At 47.0% G+C, this 27720-nt stretch overlaps 1 protein-coding gene across 10 annotated transcripts in view; it reads right to left on the bottom strand.

Moving 5' to 3' along the window:
* The window catches only part of phactr4b (phosphatase and actin regulator 4b), a 253670-nt gene that overhangs the window by 55847 nt on the left and 170103 nt on the right, over positions 1-27720 (bottom strand). For 8 of the 10 annotated variants that reach the window (XM_038798964.1, XM_038799012.1, XM_038798956.1 and 5 more), the window contains one exon: positions 12483-12650. In XM_038798964.1, coding sequence (XP_038654892.1) covers positions 12483-12650 — 168 coding nt within the window. Of the gene's footprint in view, positions 1-12482; positions 12651-25553; positions 25769-27720 lie in introns of those variants that run through there. The other 2 variants (XM_038798969.1, XM_038798939.1) reach the window with 2 other exon arrangements.

A 27720-nucleotide genomic window follows, 5' to 3' on the forward strand; every position in this document is an offset into this window, starting at 1 on the left:
GCCCCCCCCCCCGCCACATGCCGCCCACTGAGCGCTCCCGCAGAGTTCCCGCCAGCAGCGACCAGGGGTGAATGGCGCCGACGGGACTCTGTCGTGTCAGTGCGGCCGCTCGACCCATCAGGGCCAGAGAATCGGCGGCTCCGCCGATTCCAGCGGGCCGCGCCACGTAAATGGCGCCGATTCTCCACACTCCGCACCTCGGAGAATCGCGCTCCGGTGTCGGTGTGTCGTGGCGCGGTTGCTCCGATTCTCTCCCCCAATATGTGGATAGGCCGACAAGAGGTGGGGCCACATTGGATTTGGTACTGGGTAATGAACCGGGCCAAGTGTTAGATTTGTTCGTGGGAGAACACTTTGGAGATAGTGACCACAATTCGGTGTCTTTCACTATTGCAATGGAGGGGGATAGGGCCATACGGCAGGGCAAAGTTTATAATTGGGGGAGGGGTAATTATGATGCGATTAGGCAAGAATTAGGGAGCAAAAGATGGGAACAGAAACTGTCAGGGAAAGGCACAAATGAAAAGTGGATCTTGTTAAAGGAACAAATACTGCGTGTCCTTGATAGGTATGTCCCTGTCAAGCAGGAAGGAAATTACTGTGTGAGGGAACCATGGTTCACAAAGAGGTTGAATGTCTTGTCAAGAGGAAAAAGGAAGCGTATGTAAGGATGAGAAAACAAGGTTCAGTTGGGTCACTTGAGGGTTACAAGGTAGCAAGGAATGAGCTGAAAAAAGGGCTTAGAAGAGCGAGGAGGGGGCATGAGAACTCCTTGGCGAGTCGGATCAAGGAAAACCCCAAGGCTTTTCACGCTTGTGTGAGAAATAGAAGAATGACCAGGGAGAGGTTAGGGCCAGTCAAGGACAGTAGTGGGAATTTGTGCATGGAGTCAGAAGAGATAGGAGAGGCGTTGAATGAATACTTTTCTTCAGTGTTCACCAAGGAGAGGGGCCATGTTTTTGAGGATGAGTGTGTGATACAGGCGGGTAGGCTGGAGGAGGTAGATGTTCTGAGGAAGGATGTATTAGCAATTTTGAAAAACCTGAGGGTCGACAAGTCCCCTGGGCCAGATGGGTTATATCCTAGGATTCTTTGGGAGGCAAGGGATGAGATTGCAGAGCCTTTGGCTTTGATCTTTGGGTCCTCAGTGTCCACGGGGATAGTGCCAGAGGACTGGAGAGTGGCAAATGTTGATCCTCTGTTCAAGAAAGGGAATAGGAATGACCCTGGTAATTATGGGCCGGTTAGTCTTACTTCAGTGGTCGGTAAGTTAATGGAAAAGGTCAGCTCAATCTAGGATAGTCAACATGGATTCGTGAAGGGTAAGTCTTGCCTTACAAATTTGACTGAATTCTTTGAGGAGGTAACTAAGTGTGTAGATGAAGGTAGAGCAGTTGATGTCGTATACATGGATTTTAGTAAGGCGTTTGATAAGGTTACCCATGGTCGGCTCATGAAGAAAGTAAGGAGGTGTGGGATAGATGGAAATTTGGCCAATTGGATAAGTAACCGGCTATCACAAAGGGCAGCACGGTGGCCTAGTGGTTAGCACAACCGCCTCACGGCGCTGAGGTCCCAGGTTCGATCCCGGCTCTGGGTCACTGTCCGTGTGGAGTTTGCACGTTCTCCCCGTGTCAGCGTGGGTTTCGCCCCCACAACCCAAAAATGTGCAGAGTAGGTGGATTGGCCACGCTAAATTGCCCCTTAATTGGAAAAAATAATTGGCTAATCTAAATTTATAAAAAAAAAGTAACTGGCTATCACTTAGAAGACAGAGGGTGGTGGTGGATGGAAAATGTTCAGACTGGAGACCAGTTACCAGCGGTGTACCACAGGGATCAGTGCTGGGTCCTCTGCTATTTGTGATTTTTATCAATGACTTGGAGGAGGGGGCTGAAGGGTGGGTCAGTAAATTTGCTGATGATACCAAAATTGGTGGAGTAGTGGATGAGGTGGAGGGCTGTTGTAGGCTGCAAAGAGACATTGATAGGATGTAGAGCTGGGACGAAAAATGGCAGATGGAGTTTAACCCTGATAAGTGCGAGGTGATTCATTTTGGAAGCAGAAATTTGAATGCGGATTACAGGGTCAACGACAGGGTTCTAAGGAATGTGGAGGAACAGAGAGATCTTGGGGTCATGTCCACAGATCTCTGAAGGTTGCCACTCAAGTGGATAGAGCTTTGAAGAAGGCCTATAGTGTGTTAGCGTTTATTAACAGGGGGCTTGAGTTTAAGAGCCGTGCGGTTATGCTGCAACTGTATGTAAATCTGGTGAGACCACATTTGGAGTATTGTGTGCAGTTCTGGTCACCTCACTATAGGAAGGATGTGGAAGCATGGGAAAGGGTGCAAAGGAGATTTACCAGGTTGCTGCCTGGATTGGAGGTTAGGTCTTATGAGGAAAGGTTGAGGGAGCTAGGGCTTTTCTCTTTGGAGTGGAGGAGGATGAGAGGCGACTTAATAGAGGTTTATAAGATGATCAGGGGGATAGATAAAGTGGACATTCAGAGACTATTTCCTCGGGTGGATGAAGCTGTTACAAGGGGGCATAACTATAAGGTTCAGGATGGGAGATATAGGAGGGACGTCAGAGGTAGGTTCTTTACTCAGAGTGGTTAGGATGTGGAATGGACTGCCTGCTGTGATAGTGGAGTGGGACACTTTAGGAAATTTCAAGCGGTTATTGGATAGGCACATGGAGCACACAAGAATGACGGGGAGTGGGATAGCTTGACTTTGGTTTCGGACAAGGCTCGGCACAACATCGAGGGCCGAAGGGCCTGTTCTGTGTTGTACTGTTCTATGAACAGCAAGAGAAACATGCAAGCAAATGAAAGCAGCAGCAACCCACTTGATCACCACCCCAGCCACCCCATTCAACACCAGCCCACTGGAAGAGCCGTGCATCATCTAAAAGATATACTGCAGCAACTTGTCAAGGTTTCTTTAAGAAATTCTGAACCTCCAACTTTTACCACCAGAAGGGCAAGGGCAGCAGTTCCTGCCAACACTTCTTGCTACCCTCAAGTCAACGGGAGGCAGTGTGGCACAGTGGTATTGTCGGTGTAATGTTCTTGGGGCCCAGGTTCGAATCCCACACGGCAGATGGTGGAATTTGAATTGAAAGTCGAATGATGACCATGAAACCCTTGTCAATTGTCATAAAAACAGCGTTAGCACTGCTGCCTCACGGCGCCGAGGTCCCAGGTTCGATCCCGGCTCTGGGTCACGGTCCGTGTGGAGTTTGCACATTCTCCCAGTGTCTGCATGGGTTTCGCCCCCACAACCCCAAGATGTGCAGGGTAGGTGGATTGGCCACGCTAAATTGCCCCTTAATTGGAAAAAGTTAATTGGGTATTCTAAATTTAAAAAAAAAGAAAGATGGAATTCATGTGAAGAAAGGATTTCAATTGTTTTAAAATAGCTAATGAGATGCCAGAAGCCCTAAAGTTCACAACATTTCTCAGCTGAGTTGGCCGTAAAATGTTTATGTTGCCACAGAAACTTGTCTTCTGGTTTTGCTGGGTGAACAAGTCCTTCAGTGAAATTAATGAAATTTCTAGAGGGACATTTCTCTCCTAAACCATTATTGATTGTAAAAGGTTTCCGATTCCACCACTGTAGTCCGGTAGAGGGTGAAGCCATTTTACAGTTTGTGGCGTCTTTCATGAAATTAGCCGGATATTGTGAATTTGGTACCCTCCAAGACAGACTGATTTGCGGGTTAAGCAGTGAAGTTATTGAGAGGAAGCTGTTTACTGTAAGTTGTAAGTGATCTAACTCTGAAAGCTGCTGTGGAAGTTGCTACATCTATGGAGGTTGCAACGAGAGAGCCTTTGTAGATAGGGGCCAGACCGAAGATTTCCAAAATGGATACCTTGAGGAACAAGGCTGCAAAGGTGCAACCATGTCACCGTTGTACACAGAATGCCATAGAATCTCTACACTGCAGAAGATTGCCATTCGGCCATCAAGTCAGCACCAACACCCTACCCAGGCCCACTCCCCTGCTCTAGCCCCATAACTCCACCTAACTCCATTAAGCGGCAATTTAGCATGGCCAATCCACGTAGCCAGCAGACTGTGGGAGGAAACCGGAGAACCTGCAGGAAACCCACGCCAATACATCAGTTGGAAAGGGCTTTGCCATGTCAAGGTCATGGAAAGTGTCATAGATATGCAGGTCTGTCTTTCTTATGGGAAATTTGCAATTATTTTATGCATTCATGGGATGAGGGCGTTGCTATTCATCCCTTGACCAACTGTACGAGGGGCATCCTGGCATAGGAAGGATGAAGGAATTAGTATGTAGTTATTTTTGGTGGCCAGGATTAGATACACAAATTGAAGAGAAAGTTGGGCAATGCCAATCTTGTGCAAAACTAAGGAACACTCTGGCATAATATACACACAAGTATATGATGATGCACAGACAGACATTGATTGACACACAGGATGACCAATGAACACACAGAACACAGCAGCCAATCACCAGACAGGACATGGCCACTATAAAGCCAGAGGGCACTAGTTTTCCCGCTCTCTTGGGATGCAGCCTCTGAGACAGGCAGAGCCTGTGAGCAACAACTCAAACATCCACCATGTGGCAGTAAGATAGTCTGGTCAGGTTAGCCTCAGGTCTCCAGTCATCTCAGCATTGTGTCAACCCACAGTTAAAGTATGTTTAATAGTTAAGAGTTCAATAAAATAGAATTGCATTTCTCCAAGTGTTGGAAGCCTGTCTCTCTCACTGCTATAGTAAACGCAGTCCTCGCAGACCCAGCATACCCAACACATCACACTCCACAATTACATTGGTGAGAATGGCTGATTCAGCCATCGATATACATTGATTATGCTGGTCCACATGGTGGGACACACTCATTTTTTTATAAATGTTTTTTATTGTAGAAAGTATATTTACTGTTATGTACACAGAATAAATTATATATATATACACAGAAGAGAGGGAGAGAAGGGAACACGCACAGAATACGAACAAAAATTAAAATAAAATAACTGGTAGGGTATTATGCGCTTGCTCAATCAACAACAGCAAGTCTGTACAATTAGCAGTATTATTTTTAACACATAAGTGGGCATCTGTTTGTGTGTGGGGGAGGGGGGGGGGGGGGGTGGTGGAACTGGGGAGGTAAATATACATTTGGGTGCCGGAGAAACAATTAGAGAATAATTACAGAGGGTGATACGCGAATGGATCTGGTGTTGGTGTTGTCGGGACACATTCTTAATGATTGTGGGCGCACATTCAAAATGGGCAGAAGTCACGATAATAAAGTCAATGACGCAAAATGTGTAGAGGACACTGGAATTCTGCAGCGGGATTTGGATACTTGAAGTGAATGGGTTAGGGTCTGGCATATGGAATACAATGTTGACAAATTTGAGGTTATCCATTTTGGTAGGAATAACTGCAAAAGGGTTTATTATTTAAATGATAAAATATTAAAACATGTTGCTGTGCAGAGGGACCTGGATGGCCTAGTGCATGAGTTGCAAAAAGTTGGTTTACAGGTGCAACAGGTGATTAAGGAGGCGAATGGAGTTTTGTCCTTCATTGCTAGAGAGATGGATTTTAAGACTAGGGAGGTTATGCTGCAATTGTATACGGTGTTAGTGAGGCCACATTGTGTTCAGTTTTGGTCTCCTTACCTGAGAAAGGACGTACTGGTGCTGAGGATGCAGAGGAGATTCACTAGTTTAATCTCAGAGTTGAGGGGGTTGGATTACGAGGAGAGGTTGAGTAGACTGGACTGTACTCGTTGGAATTTAGAAGGATCTTATAGAAACATATAAAATTATGAAGGGACTAGATAGGATAGATGTGGGCAGGTTGTTTCCACTGGCGGGTGAAAGCAGGACTGGGGGGCATAGCTTCAAAATAAGGGGAAGTAGATTTAGGACTGAATTTAGGAGGAACTTCTTCACCCAAAGAGTTGTGAATCTATGGAATTCCCTGCCCAATGAAGTAGTTGAGGCTCCTTCATTAAATGTTTTCAAGATAAAGATAGATAGTTTTTTAAAGAATAAAGGAATAAAAGGTTATGGTGCTCGGGTGGGAAAGTGGAGCTGAGTCCACAAAAGATCAGCCATGAGCTCATTGAATGGCGGAGCAGGCTCGAATTGCCAGATGGCCTACTCCTGCTCCTAGTTCTTATGTTCCAATGACGACTGAGCAGACCATTGAAAAACTGGACAAAATATTCACAAGATTTGGAACACCCGAGCAGATTATAAAGTCAGTGATAATGGCTCTTTTAAAATAAATTTAGAGTACCCATTTATTTTTTTCCTCCCCCAATTAAGGGGCAATTAAGCGTGGTCAATCCACCTCACCTGCACATCTTTGGGTTGTGGGGGGTGAAACCCACACAGACACTGGGAGAATATGCAAACTCCACACGGTCAGTGACCCAGGGCCGGGATCAAACCCGGGTCCTCAGCGCTGTAGACAGCAGTGCTAACCACTGCGCTGCCCTTTCAGTGATAATGATACGCAGTTTATTTGAAGGAGTTTGAGGTCTACTTGAAAGGGACCAGATCAAGTCAGCTCCATATCATCCAGCAATTAATGGACTGGCGAAACGTTTTGTGCAATCATTAAGCATTCTATCAAATCACCGAAGGACCAGGAAACATCAAGAAGAGTAAACAATGTTTCCAATATGTTTGAATGTGTCTGAATGCATGTTTGAATGTGTTCAAGAACGATGAGTTCTACCAAAAAGGAATAGATGTCCACTACAGAGATTGTCTTTTAGAATTGCATATATGTATAGAAACAACAAATCAGGGGATCTGTTGTATTAATGTTAATTGTTGTCATTTCACTAATGAAGTAAAGAGGGATGGATGTTAAGTATCTGAGAATAGATTCCTGCTGGTTCTGCATCACACGATGAGCAGTGGTGCTAGCAGTGTGCGTGCAGGCTTTAGGCAGATCACCATCTCGTTTGTATGTATAACACCCTTAATAAACCTCTCATCATATTTTACAAGAATTTGGAGTGTGGGCACCTCTGTATCTTTTCTCTTTGCGGCAACAAAGAAATATAACAGCAGCTGTGGTTTATTTCTCTACAGGTCAGAAAATCCCAGGTTCATGTCTGACTCTAGACACTAGAACACAAAGTCTGTGCTGATGCACCGAGCTCAGGACTGAGGAGTGTTATACTGTACTGTCAAACCTGCTGTCTTTTGGTTGAAATGCTGAACTGAGCCCCCACCTGCCCTCTCACCTGGAAACAAAAGCTCCCATGGCACCATTTTGAATTAGCGCAGACAGAGTTCTCCATGGTGTCCCAGCCAATATTTATCCCTCAAACATCATTTTAAAACAGCTGGTCATTATGACATTGACAGAAGCTTGCTGCAGGCACATTAACTGCCGCTTTACAAAAGGAACTACACTAAAAAAAGTACATAATTTGTTGTAAAAAGATTTTGGGAGCAGCACGGTGGCGCAGTGGTTAGTGCTGCAGCTTCACGGCATCGGAGTCCCAGGTTCGATCCCGGCTCTGGCTCACTGTCCGTGCGGAGTTTGCACATTCTCCCCGTGTATGCATGGGTTTCGCTCCCACAACCCAAAAGTTGTGCAGGGTAGGTGAATTAGCTACGCTAAATTCCCCTTAATTGGAAAAAATGAATTGGGTACTCTAAATTTATTTGAAAATGTTAAATAAATAAATAAAAAGATTTTGGACACCTGAGATCATGAAAGACACTACAAAAATACAAATGGCAAAATATTGCGCTTGTTGAAATTCTGGTCTTGAAATAACTGCTCAAAATGCGGGACCTGAAAGACCAAATGCAGATTGGGTGACTGCTTTGTGGAACACCTCCAATTGGTCCATAATTCTCTGCCTCACTCCCACCCCACTGTTCTGTCCTCAATCTCCTACATTGTTCCAATGATGTTTATTGGAAATTCTCAGGATGCTCATTCTCCCTGTGTCTGCGTGGGTCTCACCCCCACAACCCAAAGATGTGCAGGCTAGGTGGATTGGTCATGCTAAATTGCCCCTTAATTGGAAAAAAAATAATTGGGTACTCTAAATTTATTTTCAGAAAAGGAAATTTTAAGGATGACACCTCTTCTGTTGATGGAGCACTTGATAATCTTCTAGAGTCAACTATTTCAGATCATGAGCACTGTCTGAATATTTTCAGTAAGAAGTCTTACAACACCAGGTTAAAGTCCAACAGGTTTGTTTCAAACACGAGCTTTCGGAGCACGGCTCCTTCTTCACCTGAAGAAGGAGCCGTGCTCCGAAAGCTCGTGTTTGAAACAAACCTGTTGGACTTTAACCTGGTGTTGTAAGACTTCTTACTGTGCTCACCCCAGTCCAACGCCGGCATCTCCACATCATGAATATTTTCAGACGGGGGTGGGGTGGGGCGGTATTTACTGCTCCCATTGATTTCATACCCTGCCAACGGAAAACCAACAGCGGGGGTTTGCGGTCAGCTGGACCAGAAGGTCCCACTGCAGAAAATGGCTGGAAAAGCCTCCCCAACAGGTGCCAGTAATCATTCCACTATTAACTCGACTTTCCTGCCTGCCCTCCACAACCTTCAGCTCCACAGTTGATCAAAAATCTGTCTCACTCAACCTCGAATACATTCAGTGACCCAGCCTCACTACACTCCGTGGAAGAGAATTCCAAAGACTAACAACACCACCACCCCCCCCCCCCCCCCCCGAGAAGAAATTCCAAATCTTCATCTAAAATGGGAAATCCCTTTTTTTGTAAATAGTTGCAAATTCCCTCTCTAAAGGAAACATTCTCTCAGAATCTACCTTCTCAAGCCTCCTCAGAATTCTATAGGTTTCAATAAGATTACTTCTCATTCTTCTAAATTCTGTGTATAGGCCCAACCTGTTTAGTCTGTCCTCAACAGACAACCCCTTCATCCTAGGAATCAGCTCACAGAACTTTCTTTTAACTTCTTATTCGTCACTATACAGGTATATCCCCCTCTTTAAGGAGATCAGATTATACACAGTCCGCCAGGTGTAGCCGCACCAGTGCCCTGCTCAGTTGTAGCAAGATTTCCCTACTTTTGTACTCCACCCCCCCTTGAAATAAAAGCCAACATTCAAACTGCCTTCCTAATCACTTGGTGTGTCTGCATGCTAACTTTTTGAGAATCCTGTACAATGACGGCAGATCCCTCATCAGCATTCTGCAGTCTCGCTTTAATAAAATGATACTCTGGGTAGCACGGTGGCGCATTGGGTTAGCCCTGTTGCCTCACGGCACCGAGGTCCCAGGTTCAGTCCCGGCTCTGGGTCACTGCCCGTAAGGAGTTTGCACATTCTCCCCGTGTTTGCGTGGGTTTCGCTCCCACAGCACAAAGATGTGCAAGCTAGGTGGATTGGCCACGCTAAATTGCCCCTTAATTAGGAAAAATGAATTAGGTACACTAAATGTAAAAAAATAAACTAATACTCTGCTTTTCTATTCTTCCTGCCAAAGTGGATAACCTCACATTTTCCCACATTATACTCCATTTCTGTTAAGTTTTTGCCAACACATTTAACTTATCTACATCCTTTACTTTCAGCAATAGTCAGCCCTTCATCCAAGTCGTTAATAGATCGCTAACAGTTGAGGCCCAAGTACTAATCCCTATGACACTCCAGTAGTTACAGTTTGCCAACCTGAAAATGACTCTGGTTCCCAGTTAGCACCTTATGACCAATAAAGTACTTTTGAAGTGCAGTACTTTGTAATGTAGGAAATGTGGCAGCAAATTTGTGCAAGCTACTAAAACAGCATGATGATGATGACCGGATAAGTTTAAGTAAAGTTGAGCAGGGCACAGTGGATAACTCCCCTGTTCATCTTTAAAATGGTGCCATGGGATCTTACACCTGAAGGACCTTGGTTTCATGTCTAATCCAAAAGATGGCACCCCCAACAGTACAGCTCTCCCTCATTGCTAAACTGGGAGCATTTCCTCGATTTTTATGCTCAAGTGTCTGGAGTGGAGCTTAACTGCTTCTCTTGCCACAGATGCCATCTGGAACTGCTGAGTACAAGTATAAATCTTCTTTCATCTAAGAGTTTCTTTCTTTAAAATGCATGTTTTCCATCACACAGGTTCTCTATTCCAATTGGTAGATGCAAGTATCGACTATACTTTGGAAAGAGTCAATCACTCCGCTGCAGAAGGAATCAGAAGTAGAAAAGAACTAGGCAGCACGGTGCCACAGTGGTTAGCAGTGGCGCTGAGGTCCCAGGTTCGATCTCGGCTCTGGGTCACTTTGTCCCCGTGTTTGCATGGGTTTCGCCCCCACAATCCAAAGATGTGCAGTGTAGGTGGAATGGCCACGCTAAATTGCCCCTTAATTGGAAGAAAAATGATTTGGATACTCTAAAATTTTTAGAAAAAAGAAAAGAAAGAACTAGAAAAGAACAGGCTTTATTCAAAATAAGATTAGGTTTTTACAAATTCTTTCATTGGATGTGTGCATCACTGGCAAGGCCAGTATTTGTTGCCCATCTTGAATTGCTCTTGAAAGTGATAGCGAGCCAACTTGTCGAACTGCTACAGTACAGCTGCTCAAGGTACACCCACAGTGCTGTGAGGAAGGATGTTCCAGGATTTTGACCCAGCAACAGTAAAGGAATGGTGATATAATTTCAAAGCAGGATGGTATGTAGACAGTGGGATTCCCCAGAGGTCAGTATTAGGACCAGTACTCTTCTTAATGCTGCATTAATAACCTGACTTTTGCTATACAGGGCATAGTGTTAAAGTTTGAGGAGAATGTGCTGAGAAACAGAATGTAGTAACAAATTACAGGATATAAGCTGACATACAAAATGGGCAAATATGTGGCAGATGGAATTTCACACAGAGAAGTGCGACGTGCTAGATTCTGGTCGGAAGAAAGAAAGGAAGACACTAAGTACAAACTTACAAAGAAAGCAGGAAGAGATTTTAAGATGTATTTTTATAAAAGGGAGCAGGTAGTGTAGTGGTAACGTCACTGGACTAGTAATTCACAGACCCAGGCTGATGGTCTGGGTGTACGGATTTGAAATCCACCAGGGGAGTTGGTGGAATTTGAATTCAATTAATAAAATCTGGAATTGAAAGCTAGTCTCAGTAATGGTGACCATGATCAACTGTTGTAAAACTCCATCTGGTTTAGTAGTGTCCTTTTGGGAAAGAAATCTGCCACCCTCGTCTGGTCTGGCCCAAGTGTGACTCCAGACCCACAGAACTACTCTCTGAAATGGCCTGGCAAGTCACTCAGTTCAAGGCAATTATGGAGCTTTGCCAATGACATCCACATCCCTGGAAAAAGATAATTTTAAATAATCTTTTGACAGGGCACGACAAGTTGAAAAAGCTGTATAAAAATGCAAAACTCCGGGCTCTATTAGTTTGAGGAATAAAGAAGAAATACAAGAAGGTTGTGCTAAAAACTATATAAAACAGGTCTCAGGTGGAATACGATGTTCAATTCTGGGCACCAAATTTTCGAAAGAATCAAGGCCTTCGAGAAATTGCTACTAAAATTGAGGGATTTAGTTGTGTGAAGAGCCTGGTGTAGTTTCAGTTGTTTACAATTGGATTCACTAGAGGCGTGCAAAACCACGAACAGCTTTGGTAAGAGTAAACAGAGAAACAGTTTCCAGTGGCCAGAAACTCAGTAGAAACAGGTTTACGGTGAGAGGCAAAAGGACCAGAAGCGAGGGCAGCACGGTGGCAGAGGAGATAGCATTACTGCCTCACAGCGCCGAGGTCCCAGGTTCGATCCCGGCTCTGGGTCACTGTCCACGTGGAGTTTGCACATTCTACCTGTGTTTGCATGGGTTTCTCCCCACAACCCAAAGATGTGCAAGCTAGGTGGATTGGCCACACTAAATTGACCCTTAATTGGAAAAAATGAATTGGGCACAATTAAAAAAAAATAACCAGAAGCGTCATGAGGAAACACTTTCAAAAGGGGATAAGTTAGCTGCTTGAAGTGAAGAAATGTGAAGGGCTGAGGACAGAGCTGGGTGAATGCAACTAGTTGGACAACTCTGTCAAAGTGCTGAAACACCTATGATGGGTCAGCAAAATCCTCACCATTCTAGGATTCTAATTAATGAATGGTCCCAGTCAAAATGTGAAAATACTTTTCTTCTCTACATTGACTCTGCTAACTAAATTCTATTTTTAGTTTTCCTGGAGGTGCACATTTTTGTTGGGATACAATTGCAGCCCTCGTCACCATCCATAGCAGCACTCGCATGTCAATGAATACAGACAGACTGTTTAGCTATTTGGAGTGATCAACTGCTTTTTTCTGTGAACAGCTAACAGATTTCAATCAATCAGCCTGGGCATATTGAATCAGTTTTCACTTAAGCCAACAAGCTTCATTCTTCCCCCAACAAAACTATTTAAACGTTTAATATGTTAAACTTCTTCAAATATTTTGTTAATTTCTTACCTGCAGATGTTTCCTTGAACTTTTCACTGGTTTTCTTTTTCCGCCATTTCCACGGTTTGAATATTTTCCCAAATCCCGGGAATTTTCCTCTTCTACGAGCAGTGGGCGTGTTTGAGCCAGAGACATCGTTTTCCGAGCCCATTGCCGGAAGCTGCTCCCCTTCCTCAGCTGCAAATAGCCATGAGAAGAGAAAAGTTAAACCCAATTAAATTATGGGGTGCAAAACGATGGACTAGAATTAAACAACAGAAAGTTGCATCAGGAAATCAGCTGTTGAGCATTGGTTTTCAGTTCTTAAGCCTGACACAGCGTAACCTCTCACCCAGAGCCCACTGGTGCAGGGTGAACATGTTTTAGTAATTTGTGAAGAATGTTGTATTTAGCGGTGGAGAAAAGCGGAGAGAGGGTGGGGGTGAGAGAGAGGGCGGGACAAAGGGAAAGGGGCGGGGCACAGGGAAGGGGGCGGGGCGCAGGGAAGGGGGCGGGGCGCAGGGAAGGGGGCGGGGCGCAGGGAAGGGGGCGGGGCGCAGGGAAAGAGGGCGGGGCGCAGGGAAAGAGGGCGGGGCGCAGGGAAAGAGGGCGGGGCGCAGGGAAAGAGGGCGGGGCGCAGGGAAAGAGGGCGGGGCGCAGGGAAAGAGGGCGGGGCGCAGGGAAAGAGGGCGGGGCGCAGGGAAAGAGGGCGGGGCGCAGGGAAAGAGGGCGGGGCGCAGGGAAAGAGGGCGGGGCGCAGGGAAAGAGGGCGGGGCGCAGGGAAAGAGGGCGGGGCGCAGGGAAAGAGGGCGGGGCGCGGGAAAGAGGGCGGGGCGCGGGAAAGAGGGCGGGGCGCGGGAAAGAGGGCGGGGCGCGGGAAAGAGGGCGGGGCGCGGGAAAGAGGGCGGGGCGCGGGAAAGAGGGCGGGGCGCGGGAAAGAGGGCGGGGCGCGGGAAAGAGGGCGGGGCGCGGGGAAGAGGGCGGGGCGCGGGGAAGAGGGCGGGGCGCGGGGAAGAGGGCGGGGCGCGGGGAAGAGGGCGGGGCGCGGGGAAGAGGGCGGGGCGAGGGGAAGAGGGCGGGGCGAGGGGAAGAGGGCGGGGCGAGGGGAAGAGGGCGGGGCGAGGGGAAGAGGGCGGGGCGAGGGGAAGAGGGCGGGGCGAGGGGAAGAGGGCGGGGCGAGGGGAAGAGGGCGGGGCGAGGGGAAGAGGGCGGGGCGAGGGGAAGAGGGCGGGGCGCGGGGAAGAGGGCGGGGCGCGGGGAAGAGGGCGGGGCGCGGGGAAGAGGGCGGGGCGCGGGGAGAGGGCGGGGCGCGGGGAAGAGGGCGGGGCGCGGGGAAGAGGGCGGGGCGCGGGGAAGAGGGCGGGGCGCGGGGAAGAGGGCGGGGCGCGGGAAAGAGGGCGGGGCGCGGGAAAGAGGGCGGGGCGCGGGAAAGAGGGCGGGGCACGGGAAAGAGGGCGGGGCACAGGAAAGAGGGCGGGGCACAGGAAAGAGGGCGGGGCACAGGAAAGAGGGCGGGGCACAGGAAAGAGGGCGGGGCACAGGAAAGAGGGCGGGGCACAGGAAAGAGGGCGGGGCACAGGAAAGAGGGCGGGGCACAGGGGCGGGGCGCAGGGGCGGGGCGGGGCGCAGGGGCGGGGCACAGGAAAGAGGGCGGGGCGCAGGGGCGGGGCGGGGCGCAGGGGCGGGGCGCAGGGGCGGGGCGCAGGGGCGGGGCGCAGGGAAGGGGCGCAGGGAAGGGGCGGGGCGCAGGGAAGGGGCGGGGCGCAGGGAAGGGGCGGGGCGCAGGGAAGGGGCGGGGCGCAGGGAAGGGGCGGGGCGCAGGGCAGGGGCGGGGCGCAGGGAAGGGGCGGGGCGCAGGGAAGGGGCGGGGCGCAGGGAAGGGGCGGGGCGCAGGGAAGGGGCGGGGCGCAGGGAAGGGGCGGGGCGCGGGGAAGGGGCGGGGCGCAGGGAAGGGGCGGGGCGCAGGGAAGGGGCGGGGCGCAGGGAAGGGGCGGGGCGCAGGGAAGGGGCGGGGCGCAGGGAAGGGGCGGGGCGCAGGGAAGGGGCGGGGCGCAGGGAAGGGGCGGGGCGCAGGGAAGGGGCGGGGCAAAGGGAAGGGGCGGGGCAAAGGGAAGGGGCGGGGCAAAGGGAAGGGGCGGGGCAAAGGGAAGGGGCGGGGCAAAGGGAAGGGGCAGGGCAAAGGGAAGGGGGGAAATTCGGTGTCTGAGGATACTCCTGGGCAGCACTGTAGCACAGTGGTAGTCACCGCTGCTTCATTCGCTAGAGACCAGAGTTTGATTCTGACCTCGGGTGACTGTGTGGAGTTTGCACTTTCTTTCCATGTCTGCGTGGGTTTACTCCCACAGACTAAAGAGGTGCAGGCTAGGTGGACTGGCCACACTAAATTGCTTCCTAGATGGGGTTACAGGGATGGGGTGGGGAGTTGAGCCTAGGTAGGGTGCTCTTCAGAGGATCAGTGCTCTTCAGAGGATCAGTGCAGACCCTATGGGCCGAATGATCTTCTTCTGCACTGTAGGGATTCTATGATTCTAATCCCCATCTGTCCCTTGTTTTTCCCTTTTAATTTCTGTTATTTTTCTGTTTCCAGTTTGGTACCTGGACAATTAATGGGACCTATGCCTTTAAGATGAACTGCACCTTTAATTTGCGTGGCTGGTGAACTGAAGATTGACTCATGACCTCAGGCAAGGCAGGTTGCGAAGAGCTGTTTATATTTTTGATCAGCAGATTTAAGGAAGATCAGTGCTGACACATCGTGATGGACTTGGCTGTCAGCCAATGGACTATTTTGTATTGCCAGGCCTTCTCAATGGCGCCTGCCGATTGGTCAGGGTTCTCTTTGACATGTTCCTTCCTCTGTATGACTGTGTTTGCACTTATTTTTGTTTGGTCAGAAGTTGGAGGGTCACAGCCCTGATCTCTCTCTCATCTTGTGGATTCTGAAGATCCAAAGAAAAGACCTTTCTCTCTCCACAGCCAGATTCAAATTAATTCCAACAACTAGCTGCAGGCAGGGTCAGCTATTTAAAAACCCTTTGTAAAATCTCATGTGGTGAACTCTGTTCTTATCTCAGTGAAGTTGTTAAACATTCTGGTGGAATTGTAAACAGGACTGAGGCCTGAGGCGGATCCTTTGAGTGAAGGCCTGGGTTAATAAAAGTTAAAGTGAGTCCCCAGAGGGAATGCTACAGCCTGGGAGTTCTGACTGAATGTTCCGTCATCAGCAATCCAGCTGGTGGCTTTGATCCCTAAATATCCTGGGAGGACAGTCTGCTGCAACGGCCATTACATTGGAAGCATGGACACATTTCATTTTAATTCCTATTATTTTTACCCCTCCCCGTATGTCTGTCTGTGTATTTGGGTAATGGGTGGGATGGGGAAGTAGTAGATTAGTTGGCCATTATTCTATTATAATTATTTTATATTCTGACTCTGTTCCTGTTATAAATAAATAGTTATTGTGTTCAACTTACAAAACTGGTGGCTATAACCTATCGAGCAGTTAAAGGGCCAAAGACTCTGCAAGCTTGATACTAATTATTGGTTAATTAATTTGTATTGGCACACCGGTGTCTGTGGGCTAGAATCAATCGTGCACTAGCTGAGGGTGTCGTAACAGGTGGAAGGAGAGAAAGGAGGGCAGGTGAAAAAAAGGAGGGAGAAAGAAAAGAGGCAAGAAAAGCAAAGGAGAAAGTGGGTAGAGGGTTAGGAGGGGGAAGACTGATGGGGCCTTGGACTCCACACTAGCTTTTCACATCTAGAACCAGAATTTTAATCCAGCCCAGGATGATAGGACACTTATTTCTGTTGTCAATTTTAAGAACCCTCAACAAAATGGGTTTCCTACAGATGTAGCCGATTTGCTTTAGAGAAGTGCTTCCCGATGGGCCCTTTGAATCCAAAGAAAATGGTGACACATGGTTTTGGAACCCTTGTTCTCGAGCACTCTGGGATGTTTGATGTTAAAACGTATAAATGCTAATCTTTCTTTTCCTTTATTTTGCTTTCATCACGAGAGATCAATTGCTGACCAGAGATTCCAGCAGAAACTGAAAAAGCATCCTTCACCAATTCATTGCTGTGACAAAAAGTTAATCAAATTGGAGGACAGACTGCCGATTCTTGTACACTTCGCTCTTTTGTTTTTGGGTTTGTTTTTCCATTCTGAGAGGAAGCATACGAACAATTAATCTTATCCTACTCTTTGCCTGGAAACAATATTTTCCAACATGTCATACATTCAATCATGTGCAAAAATCAGTCAAATTTGAATAAGGCTTCATATAGAACTGAATGATCCAAGACACAACAGGTTCTCCTTAAAGTTTACTGCAATGGTACTGGAATCTAGTGAGACAGTGACAAACCTGGATATTCACCTTGCAAGAATCTATTCAAGTGGATGGCATCCTCATGGAGCAACATATTTCCCACCAGTTTTAGGACTACAGAATAACACACAGTAGTTTACTTGCCCTTTGGTCCAGCTCTAAACATTGGCCAAGAGCAGCAGTTCGGAATTTGGCTGATGGAAAACATCTGTTCATGTTTCCATGATCTAAATGATCATCATGGAAAGTAAGCATTTGCTGGCAGTCAAGATCAGTCATAAAGCTTCTGACCTCATGCATGCACTAGGTGTTAGGAAGTTCAAAATTGAGTTATCATAAGCTTTGCCAACAATCCAAGACAAAAAGTAATGGCCTGGTTAACTGATTAGACAAAACTGTGGCAGATGGAGTTCAATTATGGGAAGCGCGAGGTTATACACTTTGAATTCAAGAACGATAAATCTTCTAAAAGCTGAGGGATTAGAAACATTGGGGAAGCAAGGGACTTGGATACCTACCCCCACCAATCATGAAAAGGCAGCAGATATGTAGAAACGGCCATATAATGAAAAGGACATTGGGCCGTTATCGAAAGAGGGCTCAAATATAAGAGGAAGCTATGCTTCAGTTTTGCAGAGCTTTGGTCAGACTCCACCTGTGGAATGTTCAATTCATTTTTGGGCACAATACCTCAGGAAGGATAGTTGGCCTGGAGAGGGTATAGTGTAGACCAGTGCTTCTCAAAGTGTGGTACGCGTACCGGTGCCGGTACGCGAGCCATCGTCTGCCGGTACTAGAAGTGTTTCCAGAAAAGAAAGAGACAGTAATCCTGGATTGGCTTGTTTCGCTCACCGGTCCCTGGCACATTGAAAAAAAAACTGCCGGTCCGCCACATCAGATAGTTTGAGATGCACGGGTGTAGACTAACAGTGATACTTGGACCCGAAGTGGTAAATTATGAGGATAGGTTGCATAAACCTGGCTTGTATTTTTCACCATGAAGACGAGGAGTGATCCAATCAATGTGTGTAAAATGTTAAAATGGATTGATTGGTTAGATAGCAATTACTGCACCTGCTGGGGAAAATCAGGACAAGGCGACAAAAAAACAACTTGTTTTTTTTTAAAAGAGTAAAGTCAGGAAGCATATTCACCCACAAACGGTAAAGAAAAACTCTACTCCAAAAAAACAGTGGTCCATGGAGCAATTAAAACTTTCAACATTTAAATGATAATATTTTAGATTGGAGTGGAAATAAAATTGGAGAAGACCGTGAAGGGGAAGTAAAGGGAGGGGAGAGGAAAGAGCAACTGATACACCTATATATTAGATACACATTCAACTGGGCAGCACGGTGGCACATTTATTAGCACTGCTGCCTCACAGCTCTGAGGTCCCAGGTTCGATCCTGGCTCTGGGTCACTGTCCGTGTGGAGTTTGCACATTCTCCCCGTGTTTGCGTGGGTTTCGCCCCCACAACCCAATGTACAGGGTAGGTGGATTGGCCACACTAAATTGCCCCTTAATTGGAAAAAATGAATTGGGTACTCTAAATTAAAAAAAAGAGGTACACATTCAGCTAAAATGTACAAAGAATGCACTGTAGAGAAATAGGCTTCAGTCAAACTGGCCCATGCAGCTCTTTATGCTCCAAGACCCTCCTTCTATTCTACTTCATCCTACCCTATCACATCTACTACTACAACAAGAGAATGCTGGAAAAGCTCAGTGTGCCCACCAGCATCTGGGTGGTATGGTAGCACAGTGGTTAGCACTGCTGCCTTATGGCGCTGAGGACCCAGGTTCGATCCCGGTCCCGGGTCACTCTGTCTGGAGTTTGCACATTCTTCCATGACTGCATGGGTCTCACCCCCTCAACCCAATAATGTGCAGGGTAGGTGGATTGGCCACGCTAAATTGTCTCTTAATTGGAAAAAGAGAATGAGGTAGTTTAACATTAAAAAAAAATTCCTGCCAGCATCTGTTGCAAGAAAAACAGAGTTAACGTTTCTAGTTCTTAGACTCTTCGTTGAAGAGACCCAGCGTCCTCTGTTCTTCTTTCAGATTCCAGCATCTGCACTATTTTGCTTATTTTAGCATCTATTACTAGATGTTTTTTTAGAATGGAGTAAATTATTAATTTGACTTCCAATATGCACAAATTATTCACAATTGCTTTGATCAAAAAGAGGACTGGTACACTTTTGCACACAAAAGGACGAAATTAAAATGTTTACAGTTCTTGTAAATAATTTTTGAAAAGATGTTCAAAGCATTGAACATTTAATACATCCAGCAGAATTTTTTTTTCATCAACACAGAAGCTTCTTTGTACGTGATCATGTCCTTTGTATTAGAGTCAACTAAAGAAGGGTGGGGCATCATCTATTTATTCAAGTGGCCGGATGAATCAGACTCAATTTTGAGAGGTATTAAATCTCAGCTTCAATTTAGAAAGATTTAAGAGGATTTTTTAAATAATGAAAAGCCTTCTGGACATTCCCCATTTCTAGATTTCCACAGTCTGATTCAAAAATTTCTTAAAACCATCCCGTACATAAATTGACTCCTGGCAAGCACTCCCTGATATTTTATATATATATCATGCAGATGGAGCAAATCAATGTAAGCCATTCCTCCAGGGTTGTTTGTGCAGACATTCGCAGTCCGATTCTGTGAAGTGACCGGCTCAATGCAAATTTAGATTGGATTGGATTTGTTTATTGTCACGTGTACCGAGGTACAGTAAAAAGTATTTTTCTGTAAGCAGCTCAACAGATCATATAGGGAATAAAAGAAAATACATAATAGGGCAACACAAGGAATACTATGTAACTATATAAGCACCGGCATCGGATGAAGCATACAGGGTGTAGTGTTAATGAGGTCAGTCTATAAGAGGGTCAATTTCCTCAGTGCACAAAACTCTCAAGCAACCACTGCAAACTTGGTTTGCTGTAATAGATTGAAGAGCTCAAAAAGATCACTGTAGCTCCAGACTTACACAAAGCTTCAGCCCTAATTAACATTGTTCTTCAATTGTGTTTGGTTTTGGTCACTTTTAAGAAGGAGCAAAACCCTCCCTTTTATCCAGGATGATTAAACACCCGCCAACATGCAATAACGCCAAATCCCACACAGGGCCATCCATGTTTTGGGGGGAACTATATGGACAAGGAGTTGATTGCTTAATAACGATGACAAAGTAAAAACGGACAGTTTTCTTAGTATGGATTCTGCAGCATTCCATCCTCCCCCCACCCCACAAGAGAAGGGATTGCATACAGAAGAGCAAAGGTGGCCAGATTTGCACTTGTGTAGCTTGTAATAAAAGTCACACACGCACACAACCCTGCGTTCCACCCTCCAGGGTTACCCCAGGTCTCAATAATTGTGCCAAATGCTCAGAGTCTGTGTCTTAGGAGTAACCTTTCCTCCGACTATCCTCAGAAAACTACCCTTTAGATAGCACCTTTCAATTCCTCAGATTATCTCAAAACAGTTCACAGCTAACAAGATTAAGTTAGTCAAATGAGGGGCAGCATGGTGGCGCAGTGGATAGTACTGCTGCTTCACGGCACCGACGTCCCAGTTCGATCCCGGCTCTGGGTCACCGTCCGTGTGGAGTTTGACATTCTCCCCGTGTCTGCGTGGGTTTCGCCCCCACAACCCAAAGATGTGAAGTTTAGGTTGATTTCCCCTTAATTGGGAAAAAAAATAATTGGGTACTGAAAATTTATATTAAAAAAATAAGTGTGATGGAAGAATGCCCTTGTTCTTTCTCTAATAATTTTAATCTCACTTAGTTCAGTGCTGATGTCAATTGACCTGGATCCATTGTTGATATCTACTTTAAGCCACCATGTATCTGCCTCCCAGCACCTCCCCACCAAATTCCCTCCTTCTTATGGACTTCCTCCCTGCTGCACAGCATCATGTGTCTACCCCTAAAGCTACAAATCAAATTTCCCGCATTATAAAATGTACCACAGCCTTTAATTAAATGAAAATCGCTTATTGTCACAAGTAGGCTTCAATTAAGTCACTGTGAAAAGCCCCTAGTCGCCACATTCTGGCGCCTGTTCGGGGAGGCTGGTACGAGAATTGAACCGTGCTGCTGGCCTACCTTGGTCTGCTTTAAAAGTCAGCGATTTAGCCCAGTGTGCTAAACCAGCCCCTGCTGCTAAACCAGCCCCTGCAAATATCTTACAGAACCTTTTCCTTTGACCCTGTATTGTATTGTAATGTAGTGTAGGCATTCTATCCTCATGCTCCCCCCTCCGATCCTCCACCTCATCCCTCTCCAATTTCTTCAGAGTTTCTGAAGCATCCTGATCTTGGGAGAGCTATATTGATGCAAGCTATATTTGTTGAATAGCTACCCTTCTCAAAAGGACAGCCTTCCTAATATATATGAGATGATGGAATGAATAGTGTTGAAATGCTCCCTCATATGGCGCACAGTTTTTAAATTAGTTGCCTTACATTTAAAAAGATACAAAACGGGCAGCACGGTGGCCTAGTGGTTAGCACAACCGCCTCACGACACTGAGGTCCCAGGTTCGATCCCGGCTCTGGGTCACTGTCCGTGTGGAGTTTGCACATTCTCCCCATGTCTGCAAGGGTTTCGCCCCCACAACCCAAAAAAAAAATGTGCAGAGTAGGTGGATTGGCCAAGCTAAATTGCCCCCTTAATTGGAAAAAATAATTGGATAATCTAAATTTATATTAAAAAAAAGATACAAAACAAGAGCACATCTAAAACCCAAGAGTTTTCATGTCTGATATGCCAAGGCATGGGAGTACGAAGTGAAGCACACTGCTTCAAAAATGTTCCAAAATCCTAATCTTTAAGCTCCTCTCCAAAGAATGCAAAATCTTTCCAGGAGAGAGATAAGTACCAGGACACCAAGATGATACGATAATGGGCCACAATGGAAAAAATGTTTGCTTCACATACCACATTCAACAGTTCCAAGACTGAATCTGGAGCAGTTTTTGCTATGCAACTTCTCTGCTTATACCAGGGTCTCCCAGCTCCATTATTCCTCAACAGGCTAAATATTAACATATCGTGATCCTGCAAGCAATCTGCCAACTGAAAGACTTTCCATAGTACGAAGACATATTTTAAGCAGGTCACTCATCACTACACTGCGAGGAGCAAATTGCACATCTCTGGTTACCTGTTTCTTATAAGACGTTGCATTTCAGCTAACTATAAAGAATCTATTTATTTGGAGGGAGGCAGGGACGGTCCCCGTGCCAGAGGGAGGCAGCGTTGGTCCCCGTGCCAGAGGGAGGCAGGGATGGTCCCAGTGCCAGAGGGAGGCAGCATTGGTCCCCGTGCCAGAGGGAGGCAGGGACGGTCCCCGTGCCAGAGGGAGGCAGGGACGGTCCCCGTGCCAGAGGGAGGCAGGGACGGTCCCCGTGCCAGAGGGAGGCAGGGATGGTCCCTGTGCCAGAGGGAGGCCGGGACGGTCCCTGTGCCAGAGGGAGGCAGGGACGGTCCCCGTGCCAGAGGGAGGCAGGGACGGTCCCCGTGCCAGAGGGAGGCAGGGATGGTCCCTGTGCCAGAGGGAGGCAGCGTTGGTCCCCGTGCCAGAGGGAAGCAGGGACAGTCCCCGTGCCAGAGGGAGGCAGCGTTGGTCCCCGTGCCAGAGGGAGGCAGGGACGGTCTCCACGCCAGAGGGAGGCAGCGTTGGTCCCCGTGCCAGAGGGAGGCAGGGACGGTCCCCACGCCAGAGGGAGGCAGGGACAGTCCCCACGCCAGAGGGAGGCAGGGACGGTCCCTGTGCCAGAGGGAGGCAGCGTTGGTCCCCGTGCCAGAGGGAGGCAGGGACGGTCCCCGTGCCAGAGGGAGACAGGGATGGTCCCCGTGCCAGAGGGAGGCAGGGATGGTCCCTGTGCCAGAGGGAGGCAGCGTTGGTCCCCGTGCCAGAGGGAAGCAGGGACAGTCCCCGTGCCAGAGGGAGGCAGCGTTGGTCCACGTGCCAGAGGGAGGCAGGGACGGTCTCCACGCCAGAGGGAGGCAGGGACGGTCCCCGTGCCAGAGGGAGGCAGGGACGGTCCCCACGCCAGAGGGAGGCAGGGACGGTCCCCACGCCAGAGGGAGGCAGGGACGGTCCGAGTTCTAAAACAAGACAAAAACTTTTTCTAAAAGCTGCCAAAACTATGGAAACAGTTTAATAATAAATACCATGTCACAGAAAGCGAACAGTTTAAATCAGTTGCTTGTTATTAGTTAATGAATGAATGATAAATTTGGATTAGGAAAGAAATTTTTTGGCTGAATCAGCTGATCAGTTATCTAATACGTTAAGAACGCAAGTTCCAGAAATAGAGTTCAGCCCATGAAGCCGACTGTATCCAGAATCTATTTACATGAACATATGGAACTGATGGGCACCAAAAGACCAGCTGTTAGCACCCAACACACTGGTTGGTAATGTATTCCAGAGGCTCCCTACTCTCTGTGAAAAGAAGAAACACCCAAGATCAGGTCTATTCCAATTTACACACAGTTTAAACTCATGTCCCTGGTGCTTCCCATCCTTTTACTCTGAAATAATCAATCCCCAGGCGTGATACCTAACCTTTTAATTATGTTATATAAATTTATCCAGTCACCTCTTCACCTATGTTGTTCTGAGGTAAATGGATTTCAGACCGAGTGGGGAAGGTTTTTCCAAGCTAAGGGTCATTTCTGGAACTCTCCTTGCCGCTGTGTTTCCTGTATTACATCAGTGACAGCATTGACTGTGAAGCTCATTGGGGTGGAGGTCCCTTCACCCCACGGCAGTGAAAGGAGCTAAATATATGCTAATCTTTCTTTCTTAATATCTGTGGATGGTAGCTCAGCAAGTGCTGGCACTTTCAGGAGACCTGGATATGGGGGAGCAGGAAGGAAATTGGTAGGAAAAGGAAAGAAAGAAATCAGAGTAATCGGATTATAGAAACACGCTGCCCTGTTAAGGCCTCTCACAAACGCAACACAACGCTGACTATCATTACTTACCTGCTCTCATCTCCACATACTTGCTACACATTTTCCTGCATGAATTTAAACCACCGACACAACACAAATTTCACATCAAGAGTATACTGTATTCAAGAATAAGGTGAGCAAGTAATAAGGACATATGTGCTGAATACTCGCTGGCAAATTCATATCAAGCAACTGTGTCAAAATATTCTAGCCAAAAACACATACAAACAATTGTTTCAGCTTGTCTAGTAGCAGTGCACCTCTTTTACATGCAATTAATGTCACTAAAGGCCAAAAGACATGCAAATCTTGCAGAAAAATGCACAGAATCAAGAAATGCAGTCCTCAAAACGTCAGCAAACATCCTGGAATTTCAGGTTTCCAAAATAGAAGGTTAAATTTGACTCAGACATGTATACCACAAATCCATCATTCCTTTAACTAATAACTGGGGAATTTTATCCAGAGGTGATGACTGTTTAACTGTGACGGTGGATGGAGCCCGCTTTTGGAAGCTGCAATGAAAACTAATCCACAAAAAGACCCAGTTCTCATGCCCCAGAAGGCATGATCAACCGTTTAAACTTTGAGGGCTAAAAAAGACACTTTCCTTTTGCAAACATTCAATTTTAAGAGGCGCTCCCCATCAATCATATGGTGTCTTTAAGGACTGATCCGACCTCATTAATTCTATCCTGACTAAGATCATTGCTAAAACAACTACTTGCATTTATATAGTACACAGAACATACAGTGCAGAAGGAGGCCATTCAGGGCATCGAGTCTGCACCAACCCACTTAAGCCCTCACTTCCACCCTATCCCCGTAACCCAATAACTCCATCTAACCTTTTTTTGATCACTAAAGGCAATTTATCATGGCCAATCCACCTAACCTGCACGTCTTTGGACTGTGGGTGGAAACCGGAGCACCCGGAGGAAACCCACGCAGACACAGGGAGAATGTGCAGACTCCGCACAGAAAGTGACCCAGCGGGGAATCGAACCTGGGACCCTGGCGCTGTCCCGCGCTGCTAATATAACATAGTAAGGATTCCCAAGATATTTCACAAGAATATTGTAAATTTAGCACCAAGTCACATAAGGCAACACGTGAAAATAACCTCTGTTGACTCGTATCAAACCTTCCATAATTTTAAAGATCTCAGGGACAAGAAACACAGCCTTACCACCCTTTTCTGGTTGGTATACCCTCACAGTTCTGGTACCATCTTTGGTTAAAGCAGGAAGTTTCAGGAAGAATTTTTAATTGAAGAGAGAGGCGGAGAGGTTAAGGGGAAATATTGCAGAGCTTAGGACCCAGGCACTGAAGACGTACACCAGCAATGGTGTAATGGAGGGATGTGCAGGAAGAGGCCAAAATTGAAGGATGAAACAATTTAGGAAAAAGGTAAATTAGTGCATTGACTCGAGGCAAGGAAAAACATTTTCATGCTGTATGATGGAGAGGCAGTTTGCCAGGGCTAAGGGAGAACGATTGTTTTCAATATAAGTAACAACGTTTTGCAAAAACATCTTCCTGACTTACATACTCAGCCTGCGCGCGGAATGCTCGAGTTCGCATGCACCAGAGTACAACTTACAAAAGATCTAAAAGTATATCTTAATTTCTTTCGCAGGGATGCCATTGAATGAAATCTGATATACAGCAGCTTTTCGCAGCCCTCAAATTCCTATCGCCAGATCAGTTCACCTGCACCAGAACGATGTAACATCACCCAAGTAAATTGAATGCTTACTCTATCACACAGCACTTACCACAAATGGCTGCCTCAGGCACCTTCGTAAAGGAAGCCTGTCCCATTCTAAACTTTCTTCCTCTGCTATTTATCTTAACAACCATGTAGTCCCAGGATCGTTGTCAATGTAGAAAACAAAAGGCTGCATGACACAGCCTCATCCAAGTGTTGCACGTAGCGGCTTGACTCAGTCTAAATCCTCAAGGGCTGTCCTGTGTTCATAAATAAGGTAAGCTCACCACTTCCCTTCTCAGATGAATGCCCATCATTCCTCAATGCAGATTACTTGAAGTCAGAGGTTAAAGGGGGAGGGGAACTGATCCACAAATAGTGTGTGCTGCTACTGACACTGTGGGTGTGGATCTGTGTCCCCACGGGTATGCGCGTGTGCATATGTGTCTGTGTCTCCACCCACCACTAGATTCTTATGTAAACAGTCTGCTCTACCCAGATCCTGCAGCAAATGTACCAGACACTGAACAGAGACATTGTTTTAGATCTGTTCGTTAAATCCTTCATTAGTCACCTCCATTCATTATTTTTCTACTGGTCCCCACTCTGAAACATTCTGGGGACATGGAGTGGTTAACACTCAAAAAGAAACACCTCCGTTTGCGTCTCGAACTTTAAAATAAAGAGCACTTTTCGAGTGTGGTCACTGTAGCCAAAAATTGTAAGTGCTTTTAACACAGCAAACGGAGTTGGAAAAGGGATCTATGTGCATTGGGTAGTTTCAAGAGGATTTTGAAAGGAGGAAGAGGTACAGTGAGCCAAAAGAATTTAAAGAAACTTGAGCTGCATTGGTTGAAAAGTTTGTGCAATATTTTGAGGGATTGCCACACAGGAGCAGCAGTAAGCTGCTTGGCCCCTCGAGTCTGCGGTACCATTCAACTAAACTATGTTTGATCTTCACCGTCGATGGGCGGCACGGTAGCACATTGGTTAGCACTATTGCTTCACAGCTCCAAGGTCCCAGGGTACCATTCTCGGCTTGGGTGACTGTGCGGAATCTGCACCTTCTTCCTGTGTCTGCGTGGGTTTCCGCCAGGTGCTCTGGTTTCCTCCCACAGTCCAAAGATGTGCAGGTTAGGTGGATTTGTCATGCTAAATGGTCATGATCTGTACGCAGTTGAAATCTACGACGTTCTACCAGTGGAACTGTACAGCTCCAAGCCTTCGGAGAGGGACTCAAAGATGAAACGGTTTCTCGACGGGCTGGACATAGCAGCAGTGGGGGAGGAAAAGAAACAGGGACTGGACGCCTCCTCAGACAGTGGGAGGCCATGGAGAGCATCAACTCCCTGCAGCCAGGGAAGGCCCCAGGTCTGGACAGATTCCAGATGGACTCACATAAAATGTTTGTGGCAGCACTGGCCCTGCACCTGCAGGAGATGCTCAATGATTCACTGTTGAGAGGGGCCCTGTCACCCACATTGGCACAGTCCTCCTATTAGTCTGCTTGACGGCTCTGGAGCTGTGGATGGACTCACTTTGGAGCATCCACGATTCTGAGGAAGTCACGTTTAGTGACTTGGTCACACCGCAGATAAAGAGTACTGAGGGAGATAGGAAATGGGTGACCAACAGGCAGAGGAAGAGTAGGAAGGCAGTTCAGGGGTCCGTGTATATAAGGTACAGCATACTGAATACTGTTGGGGGAGATGGCTCACTAGGTGAAGGCAGAAGTAGCCAGGTTCATGGCACTGCTGGCTCTGCTGCGCAGGAGGGCAGGATAAAGAGTGATAGAGCTATAGTGCTAGGGGATTCGATTGTAAGGGGAGCAGGCAGGCGTTTCTGCGGACGCAAACAAGACTCCAGGAAGGTATGTTGCCCCCAGTGCAAGGGTCCTTGATGTCTCAGAGTGGCTGCAGGACATTCTAAAGGGGGAGAGTGAACAGCCAGCTGTTGTGGTGCATATAGGCACCACCAATATAGGTAAAAAAATGGGATGAGGGTATACATGCTGAATTTAGGGAATTAGGAGCTAAACTAAAAAGTAGGACCTCAAAAGGTAGTAATCTCGGAATTGCTACCAGTGCCACGTTCTAGTCAAAGTAGGAATGACAGGATAGACAGGATGAATGTGTGGCTTGAGAGATAGTTCAGGAGGGAGGGATTCAGATTTTGGGACATTGGAACTGGTTCTGGAAGAGGTGGGACCATTACAAATCAGATGGTCTACACCT

Source organism: Scyliorhinus canicula, chromosome 1 (assembly GCF_902713615.1).
Source record: "Scyliorhinus canicula chromosome 1, sScyCan1.1, whole genome shotgun sequence".
Classification (NCBI taxonomy): domain Eukaryota; kingdom Metazoa; phylum Chordata; class Chondrichthyes; order Carcharhiniformes; family Scyliorhinidae; genus Scyliorhinus; species Scyliorhinus canicula.